At 45.3% G+C, this 18,199-nt stretch overlaps 2 protein-coding genes across 3 annotated transcripts in view; both read left to right on the top strand.

Moving 5' to 3' along the window:
- VPS36 (vacuolar protein sorting 36 homolog) overlaps nt 1-8,014 on the top strand; it is a 195,061-nt gene extending 187,047 nt beyond the window's left edge. Inside the window, exons 12-14 of the mRNA XM_085621780.1 lie at nt 4,647-4,731; nt 6,741-6,817; nt 6,905-8,014. Coding sequence (XP_085477906.1) covers nt 4,647-4,731; nt 6,741-6,817; nt 6,905-6,998 — 256 coding nt within the window. The 3' untranslated portion in view covers nt 6,999-8,014. The remainder of the gene's footprint in view (nt 1-4,646; nt 4,732-6,740; nt 6,818-6,904) is intronic.
- Nucleotides 8,015-15,581: 7,567 nt separating this feature from the next.
- Nucleotides 15,582-18,199, top strand: part of THSD1 (thrombospondin type 1 domain containing 1) — a 112,789-nt gene continuing 110,171 nt past the window's right edge. The window contains exon 1 of one of the 2 annotated variants that reach the window (XM_085621779.1): nt 15,582-16,326. The gene's annotated coding sequence lies outside the window, so the exon portion shown is untranslated. The remainder of the gene's footprint in view (nt 16,327-18,199) is intronic. The other variant, XM_085621778.1, reaches the window with a different exon arrangement.

Here is an 18,199-nt window from a genome sequence, read left to right as displayed (position 1 = left end):
GTACGGATCCCAGATGTTCTTTAGTTTACTTCGCGCAGGCATAAAAGCATTGACATTTTCAGAGTGTATACTGCAATAGGTTAAATCTGCAAACCAATACTTTAATGTGGGCACAGGGCCTCTCATCCATCGCAACGCTATCCTGCGCTTAGCCATTAAAATACCCAGGGATAAAAGCCTCCTAGTGGCCTTAGGGTACCCTTTAGTGTAGCGCAACAGGGCCTCCAAAGGGGTCAGCCTCAGACCCACCCCTGCCATGTCCTGTAGGGCGGTGTACCCTGCCTCCCAGATCCTATGTATTCCAGGGCAGCTCCAGGCAAGGTGAGCGAAATTTGCATCTGATACCCGGCATCTCGAGCATCTATCATCCTCTCTGAGGCCATACTTAAACAAGCGAGCTGGGGTGTAATAAACTCCTTGCAAGAACTTAAAGTGTATCAAGCAATGTTTGCCATTTTTTGAGACGGATTTTGTGCAGCAGTATGACCACTGTTCATCTGTAACGTCTATCTGTAATTCCGCACGCCACTCGAGCAATGCTTTCGTGTTTAAGGGCCCGGTCGCTGTATTGGAGAGGGTGTACAGAATTAATATCATGTGGAGTGGGGATTTGGCACATAGTAAATAAGTTAGAGGTGTGAATTCTTGCGGTTCCCCCATATCCTCCCCCAGTATTGCACGGACTGCGTGACACACGTGGAAATAATGAAATTTACCAAGTGCGGGGGTGTCCAATATGTCGGATTGTAGCTTATCCCACTGCTTGACCACACCGTCCTGAAAGAGGTCACCTGCACATATTTTTATATGTTCACTTCTGTTTGCTTATGTGAGAGGCCCCTCTAAAGGGGTGTGTGATTTAGTAAAATATCTACTTGTCCATGGGGCAGGTTGCTTAATAAATCTACTTGTCCTGTAACAAAATCCACTTGTCCCTTTGTTGCCATGCAGTGCGGCAACAAATTATGGCAGCAATCTCATTATATAAGAGCTCTGATATAGCCTCTTTGATTATGCCAGGGCTCATACCATAGTAGTGTTTGAATACTTGCAATTCCCTTATGTTGCAGTGTTTCCGCAGATCTACACACTGGGGCTGAAGGTAGTGGTAAGCAATAGTTCCAGGGTTAGAATGCCCTTTTGAATCTGTGCAAACCTAGTAACTTGCGTGTTTTAAGGGTTTTCAACAATTCTTCTCTAATCTGTTTCCATACTGTGAAATCTTGGCAGTTTACTCCTGACAATGGCAGATATAATCCTTCTTCCGGAGTTGGGAGGGGGAGGGAGAGGGGGGTGATTGAAGGGAAAGTGAACTTGCAAACACTCACATTTTCGCTTGAGCAAATCTGCACATTCATATTTGCCCATGCTAGCATGCAGTTCACAAATATTTTCTAGGACTACTGTTTCTTGTCCTACTTCTGTAAATGATTTGGTCTGGCGTTGACCGTGACCTTTTGAGTTTATTCTACTCTTTCACAAGGAGCCGATAGCACACAAAGTAGTTTTGTTCAGTGCCAGTAACTGTGGCAGTGTGTGCTTTTTGAGACCAAAAACAACTTTTGCCTTTGCCAATGTTTGTTATAATGGTGAGGGCCCGGCAGCTCCCACACCAAAAAGTTTTTACAAAACCGTGCCAAAACAAGTTGCACATTGACAGAACTTAAAAGCTGACCACCAATTTCAGACCTGCTGGCTTTGCAATGCTTGTTTATTTTTGTTTCCAATAATCTTATTGAAACTAGTTGCACTGATTTTCCATTATGAATATTTTGGGGAAATACTAGCATGCATCAAAACGTTACTAAATAATGCTGCAAAGAAATGGCACCTAAAATGTTACAGTGGTTTAGCTAAATGTTTTTTTTTCCTGCTTTCATTTTTTAATGAACATTTTATTTTGAAAGGAAAGAATCCTCAATCTTGCTTTCAAGCTTCTGCAAATATTTGCATCAAATCAGAGAGCATTCTGGGGGCATTATACATAGCCTAATATTGCTAAACTTTGAAAACATGTGTACACATTTTTATACTGTAATCACTGTCAGTAGTGCAATCAGAGCTTCCAACATTCACTTAGAGCACTCACCCTAATAATAAAGGCTTTCAATTAATGAACCATAAATACAAGTTTGAACAGCATTAACATATGGACAAAAATATTACCTTGACTGCAGACAGTGCCCTTCCCTAATCCATAATGTGGTACTGTAAACTGGCAGCCATAGGGGTTGTCCTGCAGGGGGCTGGGCCTACTTGTCTCAAGGACAAAATACACATGAAAACTTGTGGCCCTTGACCCCAAACAATATGTCCTAGGCGTCGGGCTATAGGAATTCCACATCCCTGCCCTCTAGCTCATACCTGTTCTGTATTGCTCTGTAATCTTCCAAATATAAAGAATTGCCACAGGGGATCGGATCAAACTGAGGGAAAAGTTGTGTACTTTCTACATTGTTGGTTCTGATTGTATTTTATTTCCTCTGCAGATTGTGTATTACCTGCCAACCTCCTCTGTCACTCCTGTGATCTTCTGGTGCCTACTGGCAACAGAATCGAACAGGAGTGAGTGGTAGTGCCATTTATGTACTCTTTGTTATCCTGTACGACAGCATGTAAAGGGTTTTGGACATTTAAAACATCAAGAATCTGCAAGAGGAATACCCCGTCCATCAAAAACCATGTTGCTGATCCTATTACTTCTTCTTTGGCTTTCTTAAGAGAAATATTGACTTGCAAATGAAACGCATATAAACCTTGCTTGCATTATTTCTTGGAGTTTGCCTTCAAGGCCAGACATTCACTGCATCCTTCAGTTCACGCCATAATTGTCCATCCTGAACACTGTTGAAAAAGATGCGTTCGGTTTCCATGAATAACGACCACAATTCACAACAATCGCCTGCTAAACTGAGGACCCCACACACAGAGACAACAATTAACCAGAATTGTAGCAAAACCTCTTTCACATCAGGAAGCCTATGTGAACCCCTTGTGTGACATTCTTAACTTCTCTAAAACGGTGTTGATTCAGATGGAGTGTTTTGCCTAAGTCTCTGAACCCGTGTGCCCAACAACCAAATCAAAGTCTGCTTTTACACTCATTTTCTAGCCTTCATTCCTTACTTCTGGCGGGTCGCAGGAAAGAGAGACAGAAAAAAATACTAGATGAAAAGCTGTTTGTGGCAAGGATAGGGGTTGGCAATTTACTATGGAGGATATAGAAAATACGTTATTAAAGAAAACGCAAGTAAATAATTATTGGAGTGTCCTAGTATGGGTATGTTGACCATCATGGAAAAAGGGATTTGGTCAGAGTGCACAATGAGCATGTATTGAGTACAGTTTAATGTACAACCTAGAATTTAAAGTCAATAATTCAAATATGTGCATACACCTACAAAGACAAAGCCCCTCCCCCGCAGACACCCACCAGAGCCACCTGTGTAAGATGGAGAAGGAACAAAGTAACAGAGACCTTTAAAAGTAACTGAGCTTAACTACAGAGTACTGTTAGAGCTGAGAATGACCGACTATTCATGCCTAACTATCCCATTTGCCTTAAAATGTGTAAGAATGTAAGGAGAGGCTGTGTAGTGCCTGTTGGAGGTGAGAAATCTGTGACAGACCATTGGGTTCTCAACAGTGGCTGGAATTTCTTCAGAATGTATTTGGGCGTAAATGGCAGTGGGCATTACCCCCTGGATCCTGGCTAGTCGTCCTGCATGCAGCAGTGCTCACGTCCTTCTGGTGGTGTGCATCGTCCGTAACACTATCTGAAACCCTGAACCTCTTTATCCATTCATACAGAGGTAGAACGATCCACACTTTGGGAATACCCTTCCTGTCCATTTCAGACCTCAAAGTTATTCTGAGAGTCTATTTGCATCTGGTTGACCAATGCCCACTCATAGCCCATTGCCAGAGCCTGTTCTGGGTCTTCGACCCCTCATTTCAGAAGCCCACACACCTGTAGACCTTCACTTTTACAGAACTTCCCAAGTTTCTTCCTCTTCCTTCAAGAATGGGGGTTTCCCAGTAGGAGTGCAATTGAAGAAAGGGTACATTACATGAATCACTTAACTGTTGTATCACGATGTCGCCCTGACTGTAGTTTATTTGCTCATAATATTCCTGAATACCTGCAGAAAGGCTCCCTTCCCTCTAGCAGGCGGTGTTTGGGTCCAGGAGCAAGACGGGCAAAATGTCTCTCTATCTGGCAAGAAAAAAACCCTGCAACTGCACTGCTAAGATTCAATGCATGAAGATTGCCTGCACCATTAAGGCAACGCTTCCTACTCCACCATGTCCTGTTTGAGCATATGATCTGACAGGGAAATCAATGAATGGCTATGTGTGTACTTTAAATCTGTGGCAGATTAATGGTGACTGTGTGAGATGTAAAAATGATCTTAAATGTTAATTTGAACTTGGTGATGAACAAGGACATCAGACCCGGTTTCGAACTTATCACGCCAAGGAACATGAAAAATCGGTTTTAAATGAGGGGCATAGTATCTCTTTTTTAAATTTATATAGTTAGGATGAAGCTAAATACAGTATATTTACAAAGAATTATAGCTGCAATTGCTAAAACGTGCATTTGTCTCTGATCAAAAACTTTTTCTTCTTTTCTTCTTTCAAAGGCTACGTGTTTTTGACAGCGGTGTGATGGTGGTAGAGCTGCAGACCCACAATGAAGAGGAAATGGTTACTGCTGCTCATGCCACCGTATGTGAACTTTTCTCAGTCCTCTGCCTAGCATAGGAAATGGCTCACATTAGTTTTGAGGAGGGTTGTGCAGGATTTCCTATTGACAGAAAATGTTAGCTTTTTCCGGTGTTAGTGATTAAGCCGATCCACAACAGCTAGCAAGGTTGCAGTAGGCACGAAGGGCCTGGTTTGCTTTTATAGGAGGCCATTCCAGGAAGTTATTCTTGGTGATTTAGACTCCTTTTTAACCATGCTTCCATTTGTTGAGTATCCAGGCTCCTATCAGATTTGTTAAATTCGTTAGCCAAAAGTTGTAGAGTCGGTTTTCAAATGGCCGAGGCTACATGATAACGCTTTGTGACGTAGCTTCATGTTGGGTGTATCGTGCATATGATTGCGATTCATGGCATTTCAACCTGCAGGAGTTAGTTTAAGAATCCTTCTTGGACCTGGCCTGTCAGCGCAGTTGTCTTCAGGCATATTGTTACCAATTCTTTCAAACATTTCGAGTGGGCTTTAGCTCCACACATAGGAGTACACTATTGACTGTTTCATGTATCATTCCGCCTTCTATTGAGTGTTTGCCTTGTACCTGCAATAGGCCTTTTTAAATGTTTTTGTCACCACTCGATTGCAAGCGATTAGCACCACTATCTTTCCTACCAACAACACTTCCCCCATTACCACCACAATTGCATTTGTGCATGCCAGTGTTTGTATGCTTCACTACATGAATGCTGGATCTATTGGCTAAACCAATGCTTGTTTGTGTGTTAGTATTTTCAGTGAGCAGTGACCCATTTCCAGTGATTGATTGTCTCTTTGTAAATTTTGCCCTTATTTCCTTGTTGTTTATTTACATAAGCCAAATGGTTGTCTGCAGTTTATAACTAGTCCATAGTAGTGTTTATGATTTTTTTAGCTGGTTCTCAAAGCCGTGTTTCATTGGTGACTTACGCAATTTAGATATTTAGCTGTTGTCTACAGTACTTTAGCTGTGTACACATTTTTATCGTGCTCTAAAAGCCTGCAGTACAAAATACATTAATTTCATTTTGAAGTTTGTTTTCTGCACACTTATTTGCAATATGGCAACTAAGTTAAAACAGACAAAGGCAATAGTTTACATCTTTCTGCAGGTTTTGTAGAAAATGCGTACCACAAATGGTCTGAAGAAAACCGCTCTCCTAGTTTTCCCTTGTCTCGTAATAAGGAACAGCATACTTTTTGTATCTTTACTGAAGAAATGGATATCACGGGTTCAATTAGTGGGATGGCTATCAGATATATTGAAAGGTGGCTTAGTGAGTGAGACTTGGTCTTGTTGAAAGGAACGGAAGGATGTTTACGTGTGATGTGCTTCTTTATTGAAGGCAGTTGTAATTTCAAAAAGATTGTTCATGGTCGTTATTCAGACACAGAACCCTGGGGGGGGGCGGGTGTGTGTGTGTGGGGGGGGGGCATGTGTGTGTCTGTGTGTGTGTGTTTGTGTGTATGTGTTTGTTTGTTTTTTTGTTTGTGTGTTTGTTTGTTTGTGTGTGTGTGTGTTTGTTTGTTTGTTTTTGATTGATTGATTGATTGTCCTACTATAGGGCTGGTTACTGAATAATCACGCATCTTTATGACACAGTTGGCCAGAATATATAAAATGTCTACACATATTTTGTGGTATCCAGCACACAATGCCTCGAGAAGACAGATTGATATGTCTTCCCTTTTTTATGGCAATCTGTTGTCTAGGCATGGTGTAAAATGATGGGTCGCTCTGCAAAATAGACTGACGGGTCACTAAAATGTCCCTTTAGGCTTGCTGGCTTATAGCTATAGAAAGAAATGTTCTTGCGTGGAGTTTCCCCGAGGGGTGGTGCCCACCAGGTTACACCTCTGTGTAGTCACTGTTCATCACTTGATTATGTGTCAGGTACCAGCTGTTGTATGCAAGCTGGAGAGAGGGTGTACATAAATATGTAAACTAGATAGTGAAACACCAAGTGATTTTTATCAAGTTTTACGTTTTATGTTTGCAGGTATCTGAAAAGGGCTCCCTTACTTCCGAAGAGTTTGCAAAGCTTGTGGGCATGTCTGTTCTTTTAGCGAAAGAAAGGTAAGCTGTGTGTATTCCGTCCTCTTTATTCTGTCATGCCGTACAGGACAATGCAGAATGTTCACCCCTTTTGTTTTCCCTCTTCAGGCTACTTCTCGCAGAAAATATGGGGCTGCTTTGCAGAGATGATTCAGTGGAAGGACTGCGATTTTATCCAAACTTGTTTATGGCACAGGATTGAGGACGTGTTTTCTCCCTTGAAATCTCAAAGTCTAACGAAAACCCTCATGGACTGTGCACGGGGGATAGCAAAGGCGATGCAGAATTGCATTGCGTTGAATTTCCTCCGTTTGCTGGATGTTGTACACTGCATCCCCGCAGTGTAATTTATGTTATTTTGTATATGGTTGATTGGCTTGGCGATTGGCTAATTAGAAGTCAGAGTTAATACGGGTTTGGTGGGTTTAGCTGATCTGTGTTCTAGCAGAGATGTCTAGCAGTGGTTACTGTTGTAAAAGGGTTCTCCATGGAAGACATTCAACATATATTCACTGTTTGTGAATGTAACAAGAACTGTAAAAAAACACTTCTGTCAAATAGGTGTTCAATTAAAGAACTGATATGAAACATGCAATTAACTTATGTGCAGTGTGTGCCGAGGAGTGACTGATTATGTGCTTATGTAATCTTATTTAAGATAAGGCATTCGGAAAAAGCTGAGCAGTCTATATTGATGCAGCGACAAAAGGCTAGTTAGAAGCCTGAACAAATTTCACGTTTTTAAATAACCCGTGTGAAGAAAGGAGTGTATGGCTGTGCATAGGTTTATGCGAAGATCAAAAAAGTTGAGAATCGGGTCATTTAAGGTAATAAACTGGAGTGTATGACTGGTAATGTGGTTTTTAATACAGCAAATGAATTCAGGTACATGCTTGGCGGAAGGTTTGTATGTTGCGTTACTTCCGATAAACCAAGCCTGGTCTCACAGCCCTGCATGATATAGAGATGAGAAGGTAAAGGTCCCTCCCAACCATGCCTGCTGCAACTGTCTGAAAAGGACATAGGTATGGATATTTGCGATACTGTGACGCGTTACAGTAGTGACACAATTATAATAACACTCCTAGATGTTGAACTGATGCCATAAAGAGCATGATTCTTAGAGGGAAATTGTGTGAGCAGAAAACAGAGGAGCAGTGCCTGTCAAAGTAGGTAGACTTTAAATCTTCTCCAAATAAACCCTTATGTTTTGACAAATGCTTTCAGTGTATCCATGTTTGCCAGTCAGTTTTGTCTAAGGAGTTTGCAGAGCATGAACCTATGTAGTTTACATTCTGTGCTTAGCGGTGTTTGTGATTTTAACCTTTCTCATCCTGTGACTGTAGTGGTGAAAAGCTCTCCCTTTGAACCAGGCTTCAGACAAGACTTTTTGCACAGTTGGTACATACACAAAGGTCAAGACATCTTGCATAATATTTTTCATTACCATTTCCTTGCTCATTTCAGATTTCTTCCTGTGGGAAGGGTATCACAGCTTTTGGCGGTTTCCTTCACTTTATTGTTGCAGATGTTTTGCTGTAGGAAAGACGATTTGTGCAAACCCTCTTCGATTTCTGTTGAAGTCTTCCAGGTTAAACTATAATGCGTGCCACTTACCACAGAATTGTCCAGTTCTAAGCCAAATTTCTTTCCACTTGATGGATCATTCCCAGAGATCTAGCAAATCACTCCACATAATGGATCTGGTGTTGCTTGTGTTTTGGAGTCTAAGGAGAAAGTCTGAAGATGTAGATGTTGCATCGAAATAAATGTCTTCTCTAGTTCTCCACTCTCCTGGTTACCCCCGCACAATTTACTTCATTTTATTTGTAAGACTGAGCTGTGCAGTAGCCTTATTTTCCTGTGGGCTTGGTGCATATTTTAGGTTTTTGATTGTGGTCATTGCTGTATTGTAGGTTTCCCCAAAGTGCTCCTCAGATATTTTTCCAGGATTTCGCTCCACAGTTGTTCAAGCCACTTTTGTACGAGGTTAGGAAATGTGTCCTGGATTGAAGCAGCCCTGATCCATGCTCCCTGTGTCTGTTGCCTTAGGCACTTGAATCCCTCTGCAACATTCTGCTTTATTTCATAAATTGATGGAGTCTCAGAAATAGATTGGAGTTGATCCGGTTTCTAGAGACTAAATCTGAAAACCTGGAGAGAAATAAATTCAATAACTTTAAGAAAAAGTGACAGGATGCTTAACATGAAGTAGTTTTTATATTCCTATAACTGTCACTATTCATCTTGAGATTGCAAAATAGCGTAATAGCCAAGCAAGACTACAGTGCGATAATTTAATAGGAAGGTACATGACATTCAGTGGAACTGGGGCACACTAGACCCTCTGATAAAGTCTGTGGAAATACTGTCATTGCCAGATTTAATGAAGATGTTAAATGCAAACATGAAGGTCTTTTTGGGGGTAGTCACAGCCCATGCACCCCCTAAAGCGCAGCAGGTATTGAAGCCAGAAGAAGGATTCTTCTGTGTCCATGCGCATAAGGAAGGATTGGCGAGCTACACAAGTACGGGAGCGGTTACACGAGGCAGGGTCGGCCATGAAGCCATGTTGTAGCTGGAAGTCGGTAGCTAGAAAAACTGAGCCCTGGGAGTGCTAAGAGACGAATACACAAACATTGGGGGGTGGGAGGTGGGGGGCAGTGGACTGGGAGGGCTGAAAGTGGCAGTTAGAGCATTAAAAATAAAAAAGAGGATTGAGGTACTGGAAGCAGAGAGCGGGACAGAGTAGAGGGGAGCGGGATACTGAGAGTGCTGCAAACCTTAGCGGTTTGTAGCATTGTGCCACCGCACCAGGAAAGACCGAGTTGTAAGGATGGGCTTGATTGAAACAATTTGGTTGTCATTATCAGCAGAAACAATTCACCAGTAATGGGGCTTGCACTGAGGAAGCTGGCCTGGTTGTCATTAGGGGGAGAAACAATTCACCAGTAATGGGGCTTGCACTGAGGAAGCTGGTTTGGTTGCCATTAGGGGGAGAAACAATTCACCAGTAATAGGGCTTGCACTGAGGAAGCTGGCTTGGTTATCATTAGGGGGAGACACAATTCACCAGTAATGGGGCTTGCACTGAGGAAGCTGGCTTGGTTGTCATTAGGGGGAGAAACAATTCACCAGTAATGGGGCTTGCACTGAGGAAGCTGGTTTGGTTGCCATTAGGGGGAGAAACAATTCACCAGTAATGGGGCTTGCACTGAGGAAGCTGGCTTGGTTATCATTAGGGGGAGAAACAATTCACCAGTAATGGGGCTTGCACTGAGGAAGCTGGTTTGGTTGCCATTAGGGGGAGAAACAATTCACCAGTAATAGGGCTTGCACTGAGGAAGCTGGCTTGGTTATCATTAGGGGGAGAAACAATTCACCAGTAATGGGGCTTGCACTGAGGAAGCTGGCTTGGTTGTCATTAGGGGAGAAACAATTCACCAGTAATGGGGCTTGCACTGATGAAGCTGGCTTGGTTGTCATTAGGAGGAGAAACAATTCACCAGTAATGGGGCTTGCACTGAGGAAGCTGGCTTGGTTATCATTAGGGGGAGAAACAATTCACCAGTAATGGGGCTTGCACTGAGGAAGCTGGCCTGGTTGTCATTAGGGGGAGAAACAATTCACCAGTAATGGGGCTTGCACTGAGGAAGCTGGTTTGGTTGCCATTAGGGGGAGAAACAATTCACCAGTAATAGGGCTTGCACTGAGGAAGCTGGCTTGGTTATCATTAGGGGGAGACACAATTCACCAGTAATGGGGCTTGCACTGAGGAAGCTGGCTTGGTTGTCATTAGGGGGAGAAACAATTCACCAGTAATGGGGCTTGCACTGAGGAAGCTGGTTTGGTTGCCATTAGGGGGAGAAACAATTCACCAGTAATGGGGCTTGCACTGAGGAAGCTGGCTTGGTTGTCATTAGGGGGAGAAACAATTCACCAGTAATGGGGCTTGCACTGAGGAAGCTGGTTTGGTTGCCATTAGGGGGAGAAACAATTCACCAGTAATAGGGCTTGCACTGAGGAAGCTGGCTTGGTTTTCATTAGGGGGAGAAACAATTCACCAGTAATGGGGCTTGCACTGAGGAAGCTGGCTTGGTTGTCATTAGGGGAGAAACAATTCACCAGTAATGGGGCTTGCACTGAGGAAGCTGGCTTGGTTGTCATTAGGAGGAGAAACAATTCACCAGTAATGGGGCTTGCACTGAGGAAGCTGGCTTGGTTGTCATTAGGGGAGAAACAATTCACCAGTAATAGGGCTTGCACTGAGGAAGCTGGCCTGGTTGTCATTAGGGGGAGAAACAATTCACCAGTAATGGGGCTTGCACTGAGGAAGCTGGTTTGGTTGCCATTAGGGGGAGAAACAATTCACCAGTAATGGGGCTTGCACTGAGGAAGCTGGCTTGGTTGCCATTAGGGGGAGAAACAATTCACCAGTAATGGGGCTTGCACTGAGGAAGCTGGTTTGGTTGCCATTAGGGGGAGAAACAATTCACCAGTAATGGGGCTTGCACTGAGGAAGCTGGCTTGGTTGTCATTAGGGGGTGAAACAATTCACCAGTAATGGGGCTTGCACTGAGGAAGCTGGCTTGGTTGTCATTAGGGGGAGAAACAATTCACCAGTAATGGGGCTTGCACTGAGGAAGCTGGTTTGGTTGCCATTAGGGGGAGAAACAATTCACCAGTAATAGGGCTTGCACTGAGGAAGCTGGCTTGGTTATCATTAGGGGGAGAAACAATTCACCAGTAATGGGGCTTGCTCTGAGGAAGCTGGCTTGGTTGTCATTAGGGGAGAAACAATTAACCAGTAATGGGGTTTGCACTGAGGAAGCTGGCTTGGTTGTCATTAGGGGAGAAACAATTCACCAGTAATGGGGCTTGCACTGAGGAAGCTGGCTTGGTTGTCAGGGGGAGAAACAATTCACCAGTAATGGGGCTTGCACTGAGGAAGCTGGCTTGGTTGTCATTAGGGGGTGAAACAATTCACCAGTAATGCGGCTTGCACTGAGGAAGCTGGCTTGGTTGTCATTAGGGGGAGAAACAATTCACCAGTAATGGGGCTTGCACTGAGGAAGCTGGTTTGGTTGTCGTTAGGGGGAGAAACAATTCACCAGTAATGGGGATTGCACTGAGGAAGCTGGTTTGGTTGTCGTTAGGGGGAGAAACAATTCACCAGTAATGGGGCTTGCACTGAGGAAGCTGGTTTGGTTGCCGTTAAGGTGAAAGAGCACGGTCGGATTCAAGAGTTCAAAGAGAGACGCGCCCAAAAAAGCTTTGAAAAATGTCTTGGCTATCACATGGCCAAAAGGGCTTGACATGGTACCCAGGGTGCCCAACGAAGGTGTAAAATGCTGTTTTCCAATCCTCTGCTTTAATTTGTCTTCAATTGGTTAGTCCCTTTTAAGCCCAGTTTATTAACTTCTGAGCAATCTTGACTGATCTGTCTCAAGGGCCAACTATTCGAGTCAATATGGTATATTGGAGACATCCTCGGATTGTGTGGGATATCATTCAGCTTCAATTTCATATTGTTTCTTCGTCAATTAAGATTGGAGCCAGTGCTGACCACCCATGACCCTGACGGGAAGGGGACAAACCATTTAAGGAGCGAAACATGAAACACAGAATGCCAAGCTGGACTGCTACGGGGCGAGTCGCCCAAATGATCGATTTAATCCAAATATTATGTCCAAAGAAAATGGTGATCTATCGAATCCCACTTTGATGACACCCCTCTTCCCCCCTCCCCGCCGTTTTAAATATTGTAATGTAGGGAGACACAAGCTATTGTGAAGGAGCTACTTACTGGAAAATTATACAACTTGCAAGTAAATGTGCAGCAAAAAATGCCCTTTTCTTAGGGAAAAAGAGAAACAAACCTTGCCAAAAGCACCTCAGCAGAACTGGAAAATCAAACAAGATGTTTTCAGATTAGGGGTGTTCATTTTCGGCACTCACACGATAACATGTCGCTCCTCAGATTGGGTGACAAATAAAACAGTCCAGAGGTGATTTTTGTTTTTCTTTGAATTGCTCCTCTCTTGTTCCTCCTACCGGCGCTCACTTGTTTTCTCCTTCTGTGCCCATTACAGACAAACAGCACTAATGTATTCAGTCACTGAGTAGCCCACTCATTCACCCGCTCATATTGTAAAGTGACCCTTTTCCCCCACCCACAGGTACTCTGCCATTCTCTCCTCCCCCCAGATATACTCTACCGCACTCACTCTTGCGTCAAAACAAGCAGGTGTGAGCGCCATGCATCCTATCTCATGGCCCAAATGTATCCAAGCGGGACCCCATTGGACCCTGCCCTCATCGGACCACGGTTATAGGGGGCTTCCTTTGAGCAGCCACCTTGGCACACTAGGCTGAGGGACCACACTCTGGTAGCCTAGCCCAGGGCCACTCCAGCTAGGTGTGTGAACGGGCATGGACTTAGGCATGCGGAGGAGTACTCCTTCTCGAGCCCCGGTACTTCTTGCTCTCCAAGTCATCAGAGTACCTACGGAAATCAATGGAAATCAATGGAAGTGCACGTATTAGCCCTTCCCTTAAACTCATGCCATATCGCTTTTCTGCTTGTGGGGTCCAGAGGATGTATCAATCAGGAAGAGGCAGCCAGGGCCAGACTGGAAACCCAAAGCAGCCCTTGTTACTGTGGGTCGATATTGCAGCACCCTTGCAAAACCGCCCCACCATTGCAAAACCGGCCCCCCACCCTTCCAGCCTCCAGGGGAAACGCCTGATGCCCGGTACGGCCAGTCCGGCCCTGGAGGCAGCTAGCTGTGGTGTTGGTGCCAACACTGTCAGATGAGGAAGAGGTATCGGACTTTGACGCCCCAGGCCTTCTCCTGAGCCTACTGCCCACCTTAATAGATTACCTTTAATTGCAACCCTCTGAAAGGCCTGGTTTCAGTCTACGAACCGAAATATACAGACACACACAAGCCCTGACTCCATTTGCCTTATTCTCTCTCCCTCTGATGACCTTACTATCCTTGCCTTGCCACTTCTGCTCGTAGAGTCCAGCCAAACATACGCGTGATACTTGCTGTAGCCTGCTCTCAAACCCGTCACAGAAACATCACCCAAAAGCAAGACACAGCACAATATCACCAGAAGCAGTACACAATAGACTGACTGCAAACCCTCACCCACCACACTTCTGATATGCCATAATCGGACACCCAGCTCTCAAAGCATCAAACATTTCCAGTTACTCTTACAAGGCACCTTTCTCAAACAGAGCATGCTACACAGGCCCCCTGAAACTCTCATGCAGTACACAGCACCAAACTCGTACAAATGGCAAAGCACTGCCAACACAACAGAACTCCCAGTGCTTAATTTGTAAAAGAGTAAGTGCTGATCCCCAACGTTTTGCTCAGATGTCTGCAGCTGGCACTATCGAAGGGCGGGCCAAGTACTTAGGCTGCATCATCCAGTCCAACTAATGCCACTTTCATCCACCACCAGACACTCTGTGCTGCTTTATCTCACTCTCGCAGGTTCTTTTTCATCCATGTTTTCTACCTTTGTCATTGTTTTTCCTTCTTCCTCTTCCTCCTTATGTCCCCATTTGTGTTTCTCTCTCTTCAAGTGGATCTAAGTATGTTGAGAAAAAATAAGTGTTGGTCCCCAAAAGTGAGTCCTAGTGGGCCCCACTAGCAGCCACTGGGTCAAAGTAAGCACTGAACCTAAACATACCACAGTGTCAACCATTACCCACGGACATCATTTAGGGGTCTCGCCAGGGGCCGTAGCTGTGATCCCTGGCTTGCCCCTTGCGACCCCTGGCATTGCCTTTGTGACCCTTGGCCTCAGAGGTTGCAAAAACAGTGCCAGGGACACAGAGGCAGTGAGTACACTTAGCTGCAATATAACCCTCCCTGTGAGTTAAGGTTGTAAAAAAAATGGTTTTAAATATGTGTTTGTGAGTAGAGTGCGTTTATGTGAGAGAATGTATGTGTGTGTGTATGTTTAAGCATGTGTGTGCGTATAAAAGTGAGAGTCAAATGGTGTGCTATGTATCTTTCGCTACACCAAGAGAAATGCAGTTCCTATCGAAGGGTGTAGATCTCCCAAGGGATGAAAGAGGGGGAGTGCTCCCTTAGGAGCAAGGGCCCTCACACACCCCAAGGGGTGTCATGCTTCATTATCGGGCAGCTCCTCATTGGGCTGGTGCTGCAATGTCCACCGGTCCTGCAAAGGGGCTCTTTTTGCCAATGTGGAGCATGGGGTGTGGTGCAGTGTGTTAATTATTTAGACGTGAGTAGAGAGGAAAAAGTGTGTCAAATATTGTGCGATGTATCTTTCGCTACCCCAGGCATTTTGGTGGTTTAACGTCCATGCTATTATCTGGCTAGCAATGCAACCTACTAAACCCTAGGCCAGGGTATGGACAACTGAGCTCCCAAAACATTAAAATACGGCAAAGTCCTTTGGCAAATCCAACCACAAACATAGAACGCACTAGGAAGACCTTTAGCAAATCAAACTCATTTTTTCCCCCAACTACCCAGCACAAACCCCTTCCCAAGTGAATAATTTAACAAAGCTATACTAACCGTACTCAACCCAACTACTTTATACAATACCGACCAATTGGAATTCCTCAACTCTAAAATGGCGCCCAGATTGAGGGGACCCAAGGCCATAAAATACACACGTTAGCATATGTTCCCAATGGACAACATGCCTTTTGAAAACATCATCTGACTGTACCACTGAACAGGAGGAACTGGAAGAAATATTGAAACGTAATGCTGCGGCTGACGCACTTGCTCTCGAGACAAGCATTTGTTGGAAGCAGTAGGTGCTGTTGAATCGTCTTGCTCCGAGGCCCTGTGTGCCTGCAGTCTTTTCCCGGTGTTTGTGCTTCTTGATTTTCCCAGTTGTCAGAGCCCTATTGTCCGATACACACTCGTTTCCTGGTCCAGCTGTGGAGACCCGGAGCGGATGCGGCTCGCTGAGGTGAAGTCACTCAGCACTGCCGCTGGTTCTACGTGGCTGGTGACCCCTCGTGCCATGCGTGGCTGGTGCCCCCTCGTGTCCCGCCGCTGGTTCTGCGTGGCTGGTGCCCGCTCGTGTTCCGCCTCTGGTCCTGCGTGGCTTGTACCCCCTCGTGTCCCGCCGCTGGTTCTGTGGGGCTGGTGCCCCTCGTGTCCCGCCGCTGGTTCTGTGGGGCTGGTGGTGACCCCTCGTGTCCGGTTGTGCTGCACATGAAGCGAGCTGGGCGTTCACCCAGCAGCGGGCCCACCCTTCCGCCTGCAGCGCCTCTAAGCTCGGGGACAGCAGTGCGCTTGCAGATGGCGCCAGGCCGGCGGTGGTCGTTCTCCCAGCCCTACAGGCAGCCCTGAAATGAGGGCCGGTTAAGGGCTGCTTCAGAAAATGTCTTCAGGACCACCGTACTGATTGTGTCTGACTGACGGGGATGTGCGCCCAATGGAAAGAAAGAGGAGGATTGCTCAATTTGTGGCAGCACTGCACACTTCGAGGCACTAGGAAGGAGTTTTAAAAACCTCGAGGTGAGCTCCCTAATGTTGTTTCTTTTCTTGATTGATTTTTGTTGTTGTTGTTGACACCAACACCATATTGTTAATTTTAACAGTAGGGGAACTGATTGGCTGGTTTTCAGACAAGTGCCCATCCATCCATACCACTCTGTAGTCTAGTCTCGCTTTAGGATGGCAGTTAGATTGGGGTGGGGCTAAAAGGGCATTCATTTAGTGAAGACAAAGGGTCTGTGTGGATAAAACTGTTCTCAGCACTGCGTGAGCCGCACTCTGATTTTCTGCTACATTAAATGTCTGCTGGCTTTTTTTGTGCAGCCATAACTTTATTTTGGCAGAAATAGTTGGGTGCCTAATATGGAATAGTACCTTATAATTGTTATAATTGTTTCCACTTTACTGTTCCATGTTAAATGTCCTTTCAACTGTGGTACGTCCTTTTTATTTATTTATTTGTAAATATTTCTGTCTCCCGCGGCTGCTTTGCATACAGTCATAGGGCACTAAGCTTGCCTCAAGGCGAGCCTCCTGCAATTAAAGGGGAGATTGGTGTGATAATGTGAGGGCGAAGCTGTTGATCACCTGGAGCCAGATTGCAGATGCGCCCTGGCGTTTGCACTCACTTTTTGCTTTCTGTGGGCATTTCCATATTCCAGAAGGGGCTACAGACACTTGTGCAACAGTGCTGTAATACACATTGCGTGAGTGCGTCTCTCTAACCTGCACTGCTCAAGGGGCATTTCCTCATGTGCATGGGGGAAAGGATGCACATTACACCCTTAGGCATGGATGTAGCATAACATTGCTTTTACTTACGGAGTGTCCCTTCTTTCTAAAGTCGGGCACATCCGCCTATTGGAAAAGGCCGACCTGTGTTTTCACACTGCTTCTTCACCTTTTACTTCTGTGCTCTCCACAGCGCAGGTATGAACTCCCCAAGTTCTCGCCTACGAAGGGCAAAGCATTTTTTAGATATTGTCATTGCGAGGTGTATTGTAGGCTTACCAGTCTGACCATTGCTTACCATTGGTTGGCTTCATTTTCACTCTCATTTGCTTGCTTCTTATTCGCTAGATTGGGTGGGCTTTCCTTCTACTTGTGGTTCTCCCTCCCCTGGGCATGGCTGCAATACTTGTGTTCTTCCACTGCTAATTTTTTAGGCGCTTCTTTTTTTAAGCACTTGATGACAGTGCATGTGTTTTTCAGCTGTCTTTCCTAGTGTGCTTCTCTTCCCCACCCTCTGCGATCCATGTAGGGCTCTCTCTTTCTTACCCGTGTGCTTCTCTTTTGCCCACTTCCATTGCTCTCTCACTCATGTACTTTCCTTACCCCACTCTTCACTCGGTCTGCTTTCCCCTTTAGTTTTCTTTTCCCTTGCCACATCCTCGGTGTTGCTTCCCCCACCTGCTCTCCATGTTTCTTTTGCACCTTCCTCTAAATTGCTTCATCTCGCTCTCCGGTTGCTTCGGCCACCTCGTCCTCTACAATTCTGTCCCCTTCTCCATATTGCTTTTGCCTCCTCCAGCCCCCTGCACCCGTCATGTGCTCCACATCCCTGTCTCTGGCTTTGTGCTTGACGTCCAGAGAGGCTGAAGATGTTTGAATCTCCTTGGCCAGGAAGCACATGACCTGCATGAGTTTTGGATCAGCCACGCCAATGAACACATATTGCAGCTCCCCTTGTAAAGGGACAGGGTTGCACCAAGAGCCCTGGGACCTAAAATCACGGCACGGGGTGCCACAGTGGATGAGGCTTTCTTTCAATGAAGTACACAACTCACCGGCTGACCTGTAACACCAGCTGTGTGCCCCGCCCTCGCAGCGAAGCAGCACCGTGGGTGCCGCACCGGAGCAAAGCGGTCGCTCCTCCTTTCGGCACCACAAGTTT

This window comes from Triturus cristatus, chromosome 8 (genome assembly GCF_964204655.1).
Source record: "Triturus cristatus chromosome 8, aTriCri1.1, whole genome shotgun sequence".
NCBI classification, from domain to species: domain Eukaryota; kingdom Metazoa; phylum Chordata; class Amphibia; order Caudata; family Salamandridae; genus Triturus; species Triturus cristatus.
This window is presented reverse-complemented; position numbering and strand designations above follow the sequence as displayed.